The 12,809-nt window shown below is 39.3% G+C and overlaps 1 protein-coding gene across 4 annotated transcripts in view; it reads left to right on the top strand.

Annotated features, from left to right (window-relative positions):
* The window catches only part of ext2 (exostosin glycosyltransferase 2), a 200,346-nt gene that overhangs the window by 161,983 nt on the left and 25,554 nt on the right, over positions 1 to 12,809 (top strand). For all 4 annotated transcript variants that reach the window (XM_072592693.1, XM_072592690.1, XM_072592691.1 and 1 more), the window contains one exon: positions 3,366 to 3,532. In XM_072592693.1, coding sequence (XP_072448794.1) covers positions 3,366 to 3,532 — 167 coding nt within the window. The remainder of the gene's footprint in view (positions 1 to 3,365; positions 3,533 to 12,809) is intronic.

Here is a 12,809-nt window from a genome sequence, read left to right as displayed (position 1 = left end):
AAGCCTATCAAATCTTTGGAATCTCAGAAATTATCTTTGTTCTCTGCAGAAAAAGAACACTGTAAGCCAGAAGATAACCAGTTCATTTTCCACCAGCAGTTGCTGTAAGCTGTAGCATTTAATTAATTAACACCTTTACATGTGTAAATCAGTCATCTTGTGCTTCCTGCAAACAATAGAAAGCGTTCAGAGAAGGAAGACCAAGAAACAGTGTTATTTCAGTAAACCCCATGGACAGGGACTGTTAATCTGTCATCTTTCTCCCATAACATCCTGTCTGCATGTGTATGAGTTAAAGTTTTAACTAGTGGTTATATGCTGACAGTTCATAACTTTGTTTATCTGTAGGTAGAATCTATTTATTTGCAAAAAAATAGTAATTAAGTACAGGCACCTGGTCCATGCTTTCTGTCAACATCGGTCTGAAAGTCAGGTAATTTGGGATTCTGCTTACTTTTTAAAATCTTTAACCTCTGACAGTTCAGGAATAGCGTGCTACTCCAGTGAGGCATAATAATTGGCCACTTAATTGTACACTCCTTTAGCTTGTCTGTCTCTTTTAAACCACTTAGTGTCCCTCTCGCAGTTAATTGTCCAATGTGGCTTCATGAGTAAACTTGGATACTTTGCTTTTTAATCTTTCCATTTAAATCATGAATATAGATCGTAAATAGCCAAGATCTCAGTGGTGGTCTTTTTGGCAATCTCGGAGAAAGTGAGTACTGGAGATGCTGGAGATAAGAGTCAAGATTAGAGTGTTGCTGGAAAAACACAGCAGGTCAGGCAGCATCCAAGGACCAGGAAAATCGTTGTTTCGGGCAAAAGCCCTTCATCAGGAATCTGTTGATTACAACTTGCCAACTTAAAAATGTCCAGTTTATCCCTATCCTTATCTTGTGTGATGACGATGTATGAGATATGCTATTGAATGCTTTTCAAAAATCCATGTTTGCATTCATTGGTTCTCCTTTATCTACCCTCCTCGTTACATCCAGTATTTGAGTATTTACCAACCATGATTTCCCTGAAACCAAAAATTAATTAGAGAACAGCTGATTTGGCACATATCATAATGGAACATGGCAGATTCTTGATTAATATAGATGAATACAATGTCAGTGGTGCATTTTTCTACTGGGTCATTAGGACAACTGCAAGCAAACTTGTTGAACCTTGCTTTCTAAGCATCTCTTCAAGAACCTAATGTGGAAGAATGGATCTTTTTCATCTCACAGTTCATGGATGATCATGGTACATGTATGGTTTTAATGGGATTAGTAGTTTTGAGATAATTTGTAAGGAAACCAATTAATGGTGTCTTAAAAGTGGAAATTTGTTTTTTTGTTTTAGTATTACCTCTCTACCCAAGCATTAGAAACAAACTGGTGGAACATTAGTCCAAAGACAGAAATAAAGAATAAGTTGATGAAGATTTTTTTGTAATCACTTTTTAAAATGTGTGATACTCGTGGCACTTGATTAAAGTACTTAGAAAGAATGTACTTCAAGGAGGGTGTCTGACATGATACTTATGAAACCCATTCAAGTGAAGTTATTTTAGTTTTGGTAAGAAAGTTCAACCCGGATTTTCATTCGCAAACAATTGTTTTATTTGATTGACAGTTAACCATTAAATTGTCCCAGTCTGTTTTCAGGGTTGTATCAGTGTTCGACATAAATGAGGAATTGGCAGAGAAAATAAATAGCAGACGCAAAAATGGTTATCCATCCTGATTAAGAAAACCTACAAAATAATTGAACTGGGAATAGGGGCGGCACAATGGCTCAGTGGTTAGCACTGCTGCCTCACAGCGTCACGGACCCAGGTTTGATTCTGCCTCGGGCGATTGTCTGAGTTTGCACATTTTCCCATGTCTGCATGGGTTTCCTCCGGGTGCTCCATTTCCTCCCATAATCCAAAAAAAGATGTGCAGGCCAGGTGAATTGGCCATGCTAAATTGCGTATAGTGTTAGGTGCATTAGTCAGGGGAAATGGGTCTGGGTGGGTTTTTCTTCAGAGGATCAGTGTGGACTTGTTGGGCCAAATGGCCTGTTTCCATACTGTAGGGAATCTAATCTAATAAGCCACGAGTAGTATTGTGATATTTTTCATAGGTATTTGCTGTGTAACCACTTGGCCACTCCTAGTTTGATCTTTGTTCAACTTAACTTGAAACCACAGCAGACTCTTGGGGAGGTGGTGATGTAGGGGGAATGTCACTGGACTTGTAATCCAGAACACTAGACTATATTCAGGGAACATGACAGATGGTGGAATTTGAATTCAAGAAAAATCAAGAACAAAATGTTGGCTTAATGGCAATTGATGTAAACACCCATCTGGTTCGCTCATGTCCTTTAGGGAAGGCCTAATGTGACTCCAGACATACAGCAATTTTGTTGAATCATAACTGCCCTCTGACCATTTAGGAATGGGCAAGGAATGCTCCTCAAGCCAGCGATGCCGTCATCCCATGAACAAATGAAAAATATGATATCGGGTCATTTCACGTCTTAGTATAAATGCATTAATAACTAATATGGTTGGTCAGTGCTCGTAATCTCATAAAATTAAATAGCAATTTGTTGCTGCCATTTATATTTTACAAACCTGCAGCTACTAGATTCTGACTGCTGTGACAGGAAGAAGTGTAGCTTCGCGACCAAAACCTTGAAAGCCTAGGGAGTTGAGATTGAAAGAGCACACAGCTGCAAGATCCCGAAAATATTACATTTAGTGAAACGTGAGTTCCTTCTGTCACAACTTGCAGGGCTTGCTACAGGGGTGTAAGCCAGCCATACTCGTGTTTGAAGTTGAAATCATGACTGTCAACATTATTCTCAAAAGTGGGGAAGGGAAGACTGAGAGAAATCTATAATGTATGAAAGGCAAACAAAGACACTTAAAAAGAAAGCTTAAATTATAGGATAAACTAAATTCATTCATGGAAGCCTACAACAGCCTGATATCCTCTCTTAAATAGAGATTTGATATGTAAGGTACTTTTCAAGTTATTACTAAAATGTCTTTGTGAAAGAATTTTTGCAAACTTATCTTGAGGCAATAACCCATAGCAGGAAATGAGCCTGGAATTTGCAGTGTCTGTATCTGTAAAGTTACTGCCACTTGTGACAAACTTGAAGCAGTGAAATTCCTTCAAAGTATTAGCATTCACAGCAAGTATTGTTTCATGACTCAAATTGCCATTCACTAAAGTTATGATTTTGATACTGTGGTTGCTATTTTAAATAAAGGAAAGGGTTTGTGAACAAAAACATCTGTTGGCAAATACAGTGGTTTATTTGTCTTATAATGTTTAAATAAAGAAATTAAATTTAAGATTTTAATTTGTTTCTTATTCCAGAGTCACTGTGGCCCAAGATCGGAGTACCCCTCAAAGTTGTAAGAACCAAAGAAAACAAACTGAGTAATAGGTTCTTTCCTTATGATGAGATTGAAACTGAAGCTGTCCTGGCAATTGATGATGATATCATCATGTTGACTTCGGATGAATTGCAGTTTGGCTACGAGGTGGGTGCGTGATGTTTAGCATGGAAATGTTCTTGTTTCATCTACAAGTACTGATTTACTTCACATAACAAGACAACGTAATATTTTTGCTTTCTCGGATGTCAAACTATTGTAAATAGATTGCTTGTGCCATTATCATTGTTATTATATACAATATAGCATAAAAGATAATGTGCCTGTGAGGGTAATGTGGAGGATGTGCTTTATGCACCAGTTTGTGATGACATAAGACCTAGTTAGCTGGTTATTTCTTTCATTGACAACTAGTTTTTCATGTTATCTACAGTCATAACCTGCTCTTAAATGGCTATTTCTGCTGGAATATAATCAATGTGCAGTTCATTTATGGTGATTATGCAAACACTAATGCTCTAACTTAGTTACAGGTGTGGGAGAATTGTTGTTTACCAGAATTGCACTATGTTTCAGTATCATCAGTGGCCTGTGAATATGTGCAGGGGTCAGGGGGCTGCTAATTAGCCCAGCTAGCTAGCTTGTGTGTAGATTGTGCATGACTGCCAACAGCACAAGGTTTGATCCCTGTGACTCAAGGTTTGTTTACTCTCTCCCTGAAATATGGTTCTTTGCTATGGTTCAATGAATAATTGCCAAAAACTGACAAAAAGTAGAAAACTGAACATTGAGAAGAGCTGAATGTACGCATTTTATTCTTTTGTGGGATGTTGGTTGCACTGGCAAGATCAGCATTTGTTACCTATTCCTAACTGCCATTAAATGAAGTGTTTTGCTAGGCCTTTTCAGAGGATACTGAAGATTAAGCCACATTTTTTGTGGATTTGAAGTCACTTGTAGGTCAGACAAAGTAAGGATGACACTTTTCCTCCCATGAAGGATGTTAGTGAATCAGATGGATTTTTATAACAATCAGAGTTCCATGGTCATTACATCTGAGACTAGTTTTCAAATAAGTTTAATCTCGCCAGTTGTTGTGATGGAATTTGAACCCATCCTCAGAGGGTTAGCCTGAGTTTCTATGTCATCGCTATATTACAGTGAGAGAGATGCTGATGAACTGCAACTGCAATTGTGGGCGGCACGGTGGCACAGTGGTTAGCACTGCTGCCTCACAGCGCCGGAGACCCGGGTTCAATTCCCGCTTCAGGCGACTGACTGTGTGGAGTTTGCACGTTCTCCCCGTGTCTGCGTGGGTTTCCTCCGGGTGCTCCGGTTTCCTCCCACAGTCCAAAGATGTGCAGGTTAGGTGAATTGACCAAGCTAAATTGCCCATAGTGTTAGGTAAGGGGTAGATGTAGATGTAGATGTAGGGGTATGGGTGGGTACGCTTCGGCGGGGCGGTGTGGACTTGTTGGGCCGAAGGGCCTGTTTCCACACTGTAAGTAATCTAATCTAATCTAAAGTTCTTCCAAAAATACATGGTTGAGTTCAGATTAATTGGGTTTTGCAATAATTCCATCTTCAATTCTTCAAATGGCAACAACAGACATTCTATCTTTTCTATTTATCATTCTTGTCATCAGGCAGCTTGAGTTTTGAAAGGAGGAAAGAAAATGGTAGAAAACTGAGTGCACCAAATACCTGTGGAGGATTACATGCATGGTAGGGTGGATGATGATAGTCCATGGTGAAGACAGTGAAAGCAGGGACAGGAAGAAGGAAATGACAAGTCGAAAATGGATTAAGAATTGCACTAAACTCAAATCAAAGCGTAATCTGAAACACTAACTTTCATTAGAAACTAATTTAGATTTAGATAGATACAATCCAGTAGCTAAAACTGTTGCAGACCATGCTATTCTACATTTGATGGTTTCACAAAACTAACGAGCAGTTATTATAAGCTAATTGCAAATCAGCTCAGCTCCTTAGATCTCGTCATGCTACTTGCAAAGTTTTGGGATTATCAGCACTAAAAATTACAATATTTTTAGAGAGGCATTTAGTAGATGTATTCATGAAATAAGTTGTTGTCATCCAGGAAAAGCCTTATTTCCGCAACTGGAAAGACTGGCATAAGAGACAAGGGGAAAGGAAATGAAGGTACTGGCAAATAGGAATAGTGAATGATAAGTACTGTGACACTTGGGAGACTATAGCAGGAAGGTACATTTTTAGAGAAGACTGTTTGAAACGGAGGGAAAGAGGATGTCAAGCAAGTTTAACATGGCAAGAACTAGGAGGCAGAGAGTTTTGAACCTTAATTTTGGGTTGGTGCTTCACATTTTCACATTTTGTGATTATCTTTACAGTGAGAACTAAAGGGCTTAGTTAATTTGAGGTGTAGCTTTGCATGACTTCAATAATATTTATTGGGAGGCTAAATGATAAGTTTAAAGCAATGAAGGTACTTCAGGATAGGAATAATAGTTTTATTTAGAGCAGGAAACTGTTGATCTTTATTAATCATTCATGGGAAGTGGGCTTCACTGACTAGGCCAGCATTTATTACCCATCCTATGTGCTTGGAAAAAGTAGTGATATGCTGCCTCTTGAACCTCTGCAGTCCTTAGGGTACAGATATAGCCATCATTCTGTTAGGAAGGGAATCCCAGGTTTTGACCCAGCAACACTAGGAACAAAGTGGATCAAAGGAGAACTTGCAGGTGATGTTGTTCCCACACATTTGCTGCTAATGCTGTTCAAGGTCAGAAATCAAGGGTTTGGAAGATGCTTTCAAAGGAACTTTGGTGAGTTACTGTAATGCATGTTGCAGTTTGCAACTGCATGTACCATCTACATTGGTGGTGAAGAGTGTGAATGGTCAAAGTGATGCCAATCTAGCGGGTTGCTTTGACCTAGATGGGATCAATCTTTTTGAATATTGTCGGAGCTGCACTCATCTCGGAAAATGGGGGAGTATTCCGTCATATGACTTATGTAGATGGTGATCACGCATTAGGGAGTCAGATTATTTGGCACAGGATTTCTAGCATCAGATCTGCTTTTGTAGCCACAGTATTTATATGGCTAGTTCAGTTTTAAGTCAACTGTAGGCCCCGTGGAGTTGGTAATGGGAGACTCAGCGATGGTAGTGCCATTGAACTTAAATAAATGAGAATTGATTCTCTCTTGTTGTGGTGGTTATTACCTGGTTTTCAAGCCCAAGCTTGAATGTTGCCTTGTTGCATTTCTCCCATGGACTGCTTCAGTCTCTCTGGAATTGTGATTGATGCTAAACATTATACAATCATCAGCAAGCAACTCCACTTAGCCTCAATGATGGAAGGAAAGTCATTGATGAAGCAGCTAAAAAGAAGGTTGGACCTCTGACATTACCATGATGTACTCCTGCACTGACATCCTGGAGCTGAGATGACTGACTACTAACAAACACAACCATCTTCCCTTGTGCTGGGTATGACCCCAATCAGCAGAAAGTTTTCCCCCTTGATTCCCATTAAATCCATTTTTGCTAGAGTTCCTTAATGCTATTCTTTAATAATAGCAGTCACTCTCACCTCACCTCTCTTCAGCTCTTTTGTCCATATTTGGACCAAGTTTGTAATAATGTCAGGAGCTGAATTCCCGAGGCGTTGAAACGGAGCTGGAACTGTATGTCCATGAGCAGGTAATTACTTTGCAAGTGCCATTTGCAAGCACTTCAACAATCTCTTCCATTGATTTGCATTCTGAAATATCCCTTAAATCTCTGCCTCTACCTCTATCACCCGGCTGTCTGGTTGACTCCATAATATGCCACTTTAAGAAACTATTATGAAATATTCCACAAATTCTTCATCTAGGCTTCCTTCTCCCATATAATATTTCTAGTCTATATGTACATATATAGAAACGTCTTTAAATAATGGAGGCAAGGGATCAAATTTAAGAAGTTACTGTAGATCAAAAGAAAAGAGACAAGGCAAGAAAGAAAGCTATTAATATGGGAAATGGCAAACAAATCAATGTAGATTAAAATCCTCTGTGATTGTGACCTTTCTGACAAACCTTTCATTACGTCTTCCTTTGTACTCCATCCTACCATGTGTTTACTGATAAAAGACCAGAACACAAATGACTTCTTGCTTTTATCATTTCTTATCTCTATCCAAATTTTGCCCCTTGATTTTCTGAATTTAAGTCATCCCTCTCTGTTGTGTTAATGTTATTATCAACTAACAGAGTCAACCTCCACCTTTTCCTCACTTCCTGCCCTTCCTCAGTTTCACTTACTCTTAAATATTCAGATCTGACTTGCTGTTATCCTACAGCCATGTCTGCAATGGTTATTGGACTGTAATTATTTATTTCCATTTGTTTTATCAATTCATTTGTTTTCTTTTGAATGCTACCTGCATTAAGATACAGAACTGTTAGATTTGTATTCTCTATCCATTCCTGTATTGATCTGTCTAGCATTTCCCATTTTATTACTTATCTTCTTTTGCCTTCTCTGTAATCTTTTGAATTTGATCTTTTGCCTCCATTATGTAGTTGAAGGTCCTTTCTGTTGTCCTGGTTATATGACTGCCACTACCACAGTGCCGACGTGCACCTAGTTTTTTGACTAGCCAGAGTCAGGTGCAGATTTTCCCAGTGGTACTGATCCAATTTCCCTAGTACTTGTCCCAGCAGTTCCAGGGATTGAAACCCATTTTTTCCACACCAGTCTTTAAGACATGCAACAAAATGTCTAATTTTAATTACCTTTTGCCAGTCAGATAATTATGCAAAAGTTATTACCTTGAGGCTATACATTTTTATTTCGCCCCTAGTTCTTGTACACTCTCTTTTCTACTTCTGCCTATGTCATTGATACCAGTGTGACCCAAGACCACTAGCTCCTCCCCCTCCTATTGCAAGCTCCTCTCCAATGCTAAACAGATGTCCCAAACTCTGGGAGCAGAGAGGCAAAACCAGTCAGAATGCTTTCTGGTTATAAACAAGTGTTCTAACCTCCTTAGTATGCTGTCTCCTGCCATTGTACCAATTCTGCCACCTCTTCCTTCCTAAACTATTGAATCATTGATAGGTTCACTCATCCACCCTACCACCTCCACTTCCACCCATGTAAGCTGCAAGAACCTCAAACTTGTTGGTCACATGCAAAGCTAGGCTCCACCATACTCATCTCCTCAATTGACTTACCTACCTCACTTATAGTCATGCCCTCCTGTCCATGATCAAGAGCTAAATCAAAAGACACTATTCTAAAGGTGAAGCATCTCCCAGAATGAATTAACTAGGTAACTTGTAGCCCTTCCCAATGTTTTTCAATGTCTGATGATCAATCTCCAGCCTGTTATTTCTGAGCTAAAGTTTCTGCAGTCACAAACACTTAATGCAGATGTGTTTGTCCTGGCTCTCACCAATGGACAGAAGCTGCCATCACATCCTGCAATCACAGCCTATCACCTTTCCTGCCATCTTTATATGTGTTAATTTATTTCTTTCACTTAATTTATAATTAATAACACTACAACAGCTAATAAATTTTATGACCGATAGAAACTTTACCCATGCTTAATCAAACTTTCCAGTTACTCATAAATTCACTTTATTTTGAAAGCTAAATGAGCAAAATGCTCATGCACCAAATCACTTACCTCTTTTCCTCTGTCTTAGTTTTTTTCTGTCAAAACTGCACTTCACAGACTATGAGATCCAGCTCCAGGTTAGCCTCAGCTAGCTGGTTATTGAACTAGTTGAACGAGTGATTAATTCAACTTTTCATGGTATATTTCAATTGGTGTAAAATGACAGTTTTTCAGCACACCTCAGGGAAGAAAGATTTATAAAAAGGACAGTTCAGTTTACTTGTCCTGTAAGAAAAGGAGCATCAAGAAATATATAATCCTGGAATATGCTGGTTGAACTCATCACATTTCCTGATTTTCTGTCAGACTGAAGTTAGTGAATGGTGTTAATAAGCTTCACTGTTCGAGAATACGCATGCACCTTTTTATCTTGTGTATAATTTCTTCTTCAAATGTGGCTCATGGACAACTGCATTTCAGCAATGTAATGAAAGCTTCCGTTGTACCTATGTAAATTGTTGTTCCTTGGGTTGGACGCATAAAGATATTATATTACTAAGAATATTATTTCTTACAGTGATTGATGTAATGAATGAAGAATAGCAGAAGTAAATAGTTGTACTTCTGACAGCGCCGGAAACTTGTAGTTAACAGGACGATCATCTGCTCTATTATAGTTTATTTTCTCCATAATCAAACTTGAAAAGAAATTACAATAGTTCCTTTTTAAGTTCCATTAATATAACAGAATTATGGCTGGATCTAAAGTAATACCTTAAATAAAATAAGCACAAGATTTGTATGATGTGCAGGCATTATACATATTTCACATATTCTCCAATTACGACGGGTTCACAAGTAATAGGTTGATTTTGACACATTTATTGCAGAAACATTGAGCACCTCGTACTACTCGCAAATATTTTATCCTACATTTTGCATGCTTCATTACCAGTTCATGGGAACATAAGTCTGATGAAAAATTTATTTTCCTCATGGAGCTAGCATTTTCAACTAGATTATATACAATGTGTTTTCATGGTTACACTGCAACTTACTGCTGAAGGTTGTGATTTGTTGCAGGCAAATGAAGAAAGTTCAATTAAGTTTCTGAATTCGAAGTATTCCAGTAAAAACTTCATCAATTTAATGTTACACTATACATTAATCCTCTAGCTGTTTATTTTCCATGAATAAGTTTACATAATCCAAGACCTATAGAATAGCAGTCATGGATAAAGTAACCATCTATGTGCATATCTATCCCTACCTTCAATATCTTGCCCCAGCAATAATCCTTTGTGGTTGTCTCATCCCAGTACAGGTGAACCTGTCAGTAGAGTCTGATTTGACATTTTGCAAAGAAGTGAAACCTCATTGAGCAAAAAAATCAAGCATAGCCCAGTAGTTACTTTGAATTTATAAATTTATATCTAACAATATGGTACCTAAGAATTTTGGGAGGTTGATTCTTGAAGATAATCTTTATCCACAAGGAATAATTAAGAATGATAGTATTCAGTGTTGTTTATGTAATTTCCAGGAGATTAGCCATAAACTTCTCAGAATGCACAAATGAGGGGGTAACTTGTAAGTTGTTTGTCAAATAGTCATCAGTTTATCCATTTAGTCACTTGCTTGCACTTGTGCGCCCTATTTGTTCAAGAAATTGGTTGGATTTTTAGAAAGACAAAATCCAGCAGTAGGCTGGGTATTCTAGGAATGCTGACGTTTCTCTTGATTGAATAGTTACAGCCGGTACAATACTCTACTGTCATAGATGACCAGCTCCAGGTACTCTGAGCATTGTCCTATATCACCTGAGGCTCTTGAAAATTTCAAACTCTCTTGGGAAGGATTCAGAAGGTAACCATGGTACATGCCTCTTCATTGTCTGACAGTTTCTGACTAATAGACTAAAATTCCTTGCATTATGCAATCAACTATGAAGCAGTTGATTCAATTAGTGTTTGCAAAATGTGAGCAAATTGCCCTTGTGCACTGTACTGCCATTTCTTACTCTAGTGATCAATGTATTCTTTCTGAGATTTTAGGGCCGAAAGATGTAATACAGCTACTCATAACTCTGTATATACGCATTTAAATTTTCAAAAGTGTGGATAGGATTCAGAATTTATTTAAGTCTCAATTTCAATCTGTGCAGAGAAAGTATGATTACCAGTCAGAGAATGAGTAAGGTCAGATCAGGGTACGGTATTCTACCATTTTATGACAAGGCATCTGTGTAAATGACCTGAATTATTGGTTTTGCACAATGAGTAATGACATTTACGTTGATATCCACAAATAATAGCAGCAACAAGGAAAATTATTTTATCTGTTGTTTAAAGTATTTCTGCATGACAGTACATAATATAGCGGCACGGTGGAGTGGTTACGGTGCCAGGGGCCTCGGTATGATTCCAGCCTCGGACAACTGTGTGGAGTTTACATATTTCCCATGTCTATGTGGGTTTCCTCCGGATGCTCCAATTTCCACCCACAATGCATTGGCCCTGTAGTGTCCAGGGATGTGCAGGTTGGATGGATTAGCCATGGTAAATGTGGGGTGAAAGAGATAGGGTTGGGGGGTGCTAGGTCTTTGTAGGATGCTCTTTGGAGGGTTAGTGCATCGATGGGCTGAGTGGCTGCTTTCTACTCTATAAAGATTTAATGGTACCTACCTTAATTGAATAATACAATCAATACACAGAGGAATCTCGATTATCTGATTGAGATAGGCGGGCACTATTTTGTTTGGATAATTGATTATTCAATTAATTGATTCAATGCCTCTCTTTGGGGCTCGGAGATTTCTGAAGTTTCCTTTTTCCTCGCTCTGCCTGCCTTGCTTCCTCTCTCTGTCTCAGGGTTTGTTGCTGAGCAGAGACACATTTGTGTGTAAGGGACCTGCAGCATTACTCACACCATCCCCCCACCAATCAGTTCAATGGGACTGACTCAGCAAGCATAGCTAAGTCCGCTTCCTGTTCAGGAGACTAGGCAGAATCACACTGTAAGCGAGCCCCCACCCCCCCAACTCTGTATCTCCATCTAACCCCCCTCCAACCCTGTGCAACCCCAACCCCCGTCCAGCACCCCCAACCCCGTGCCCCCTCCAATCCGCCCAAACCTGCCCCCCCTGCCCAACCCACATTCCGCCCCCACGTCCGAGTCACTGCGTGGTTATAGAGGGTACTGGAGATCTGCAGCTTGTGATGGCTGACAGTCCTTGGGAACAGAACGTCCCATACCTGAGGGGCAAAAGTCCAGCCTTACCTCTGTTAATTGATAATCACATGGACAGTGCTGACAGGGTAGCTGTCATTCTGCAGGGACTCCCTCAGCACTCCCAACTCTCAACAGTGGTTGTTGCTCTCTGATTTCAGCTAAAAGGGGAATATTGGGCATTAGAATTGGGTGTGGACTGAATCTAACTCTGTCCTTGACCGCTAATAGTCTTCCAACTCTTGCTAGTAAATAATTGATGACCAGCTAAATGAGTTTCAGGTAAGCTCCTACTTCGAGTGAAGTGTTTGTAGTTGAAAAAGACAATCTGTTAGAGGAGAATACTGAGATACAGGCTACTAGACTAGATTGGATTGAGGTGCATAAGGAGGAGGTGTCAGCAATTCTGGAAAGTGTAAAAGTAGATAAGTCCCCTGGGCCGGATGGGATTTATTCTAGGATTCTCTGGGAAGCCAGGGAGGAGGTTGCTGAGCTTTTGGCTTTGATCTTTATGTCATCATTGTCTACTGAACAGTGCCAGAAGACTGGAGGATAGCAAATGTTGTTCTCTTGTTCAAGAAGGGGAAATTATA

This window comes from Chiloscyllium punctatum, chromosome 22 (assembly GCF_047496795.1).
Source record: "Chiloscyllium punctatum isolate Juve2018m chromosome 22, sChiPun1.3, whole genome shotgun sequence".
In the NCBI taxonomy this organism is placed as follows: Eukaryota; Metazoa; Chordata; class Chondrichthyes; order Orectolobiformes; family Hemiscylliidae; genus Chiloscyllium; species Chiloscyllium punctatum.
This window is presented reverse-complemented; position numbering and strand designations above follow the sequence as displayed.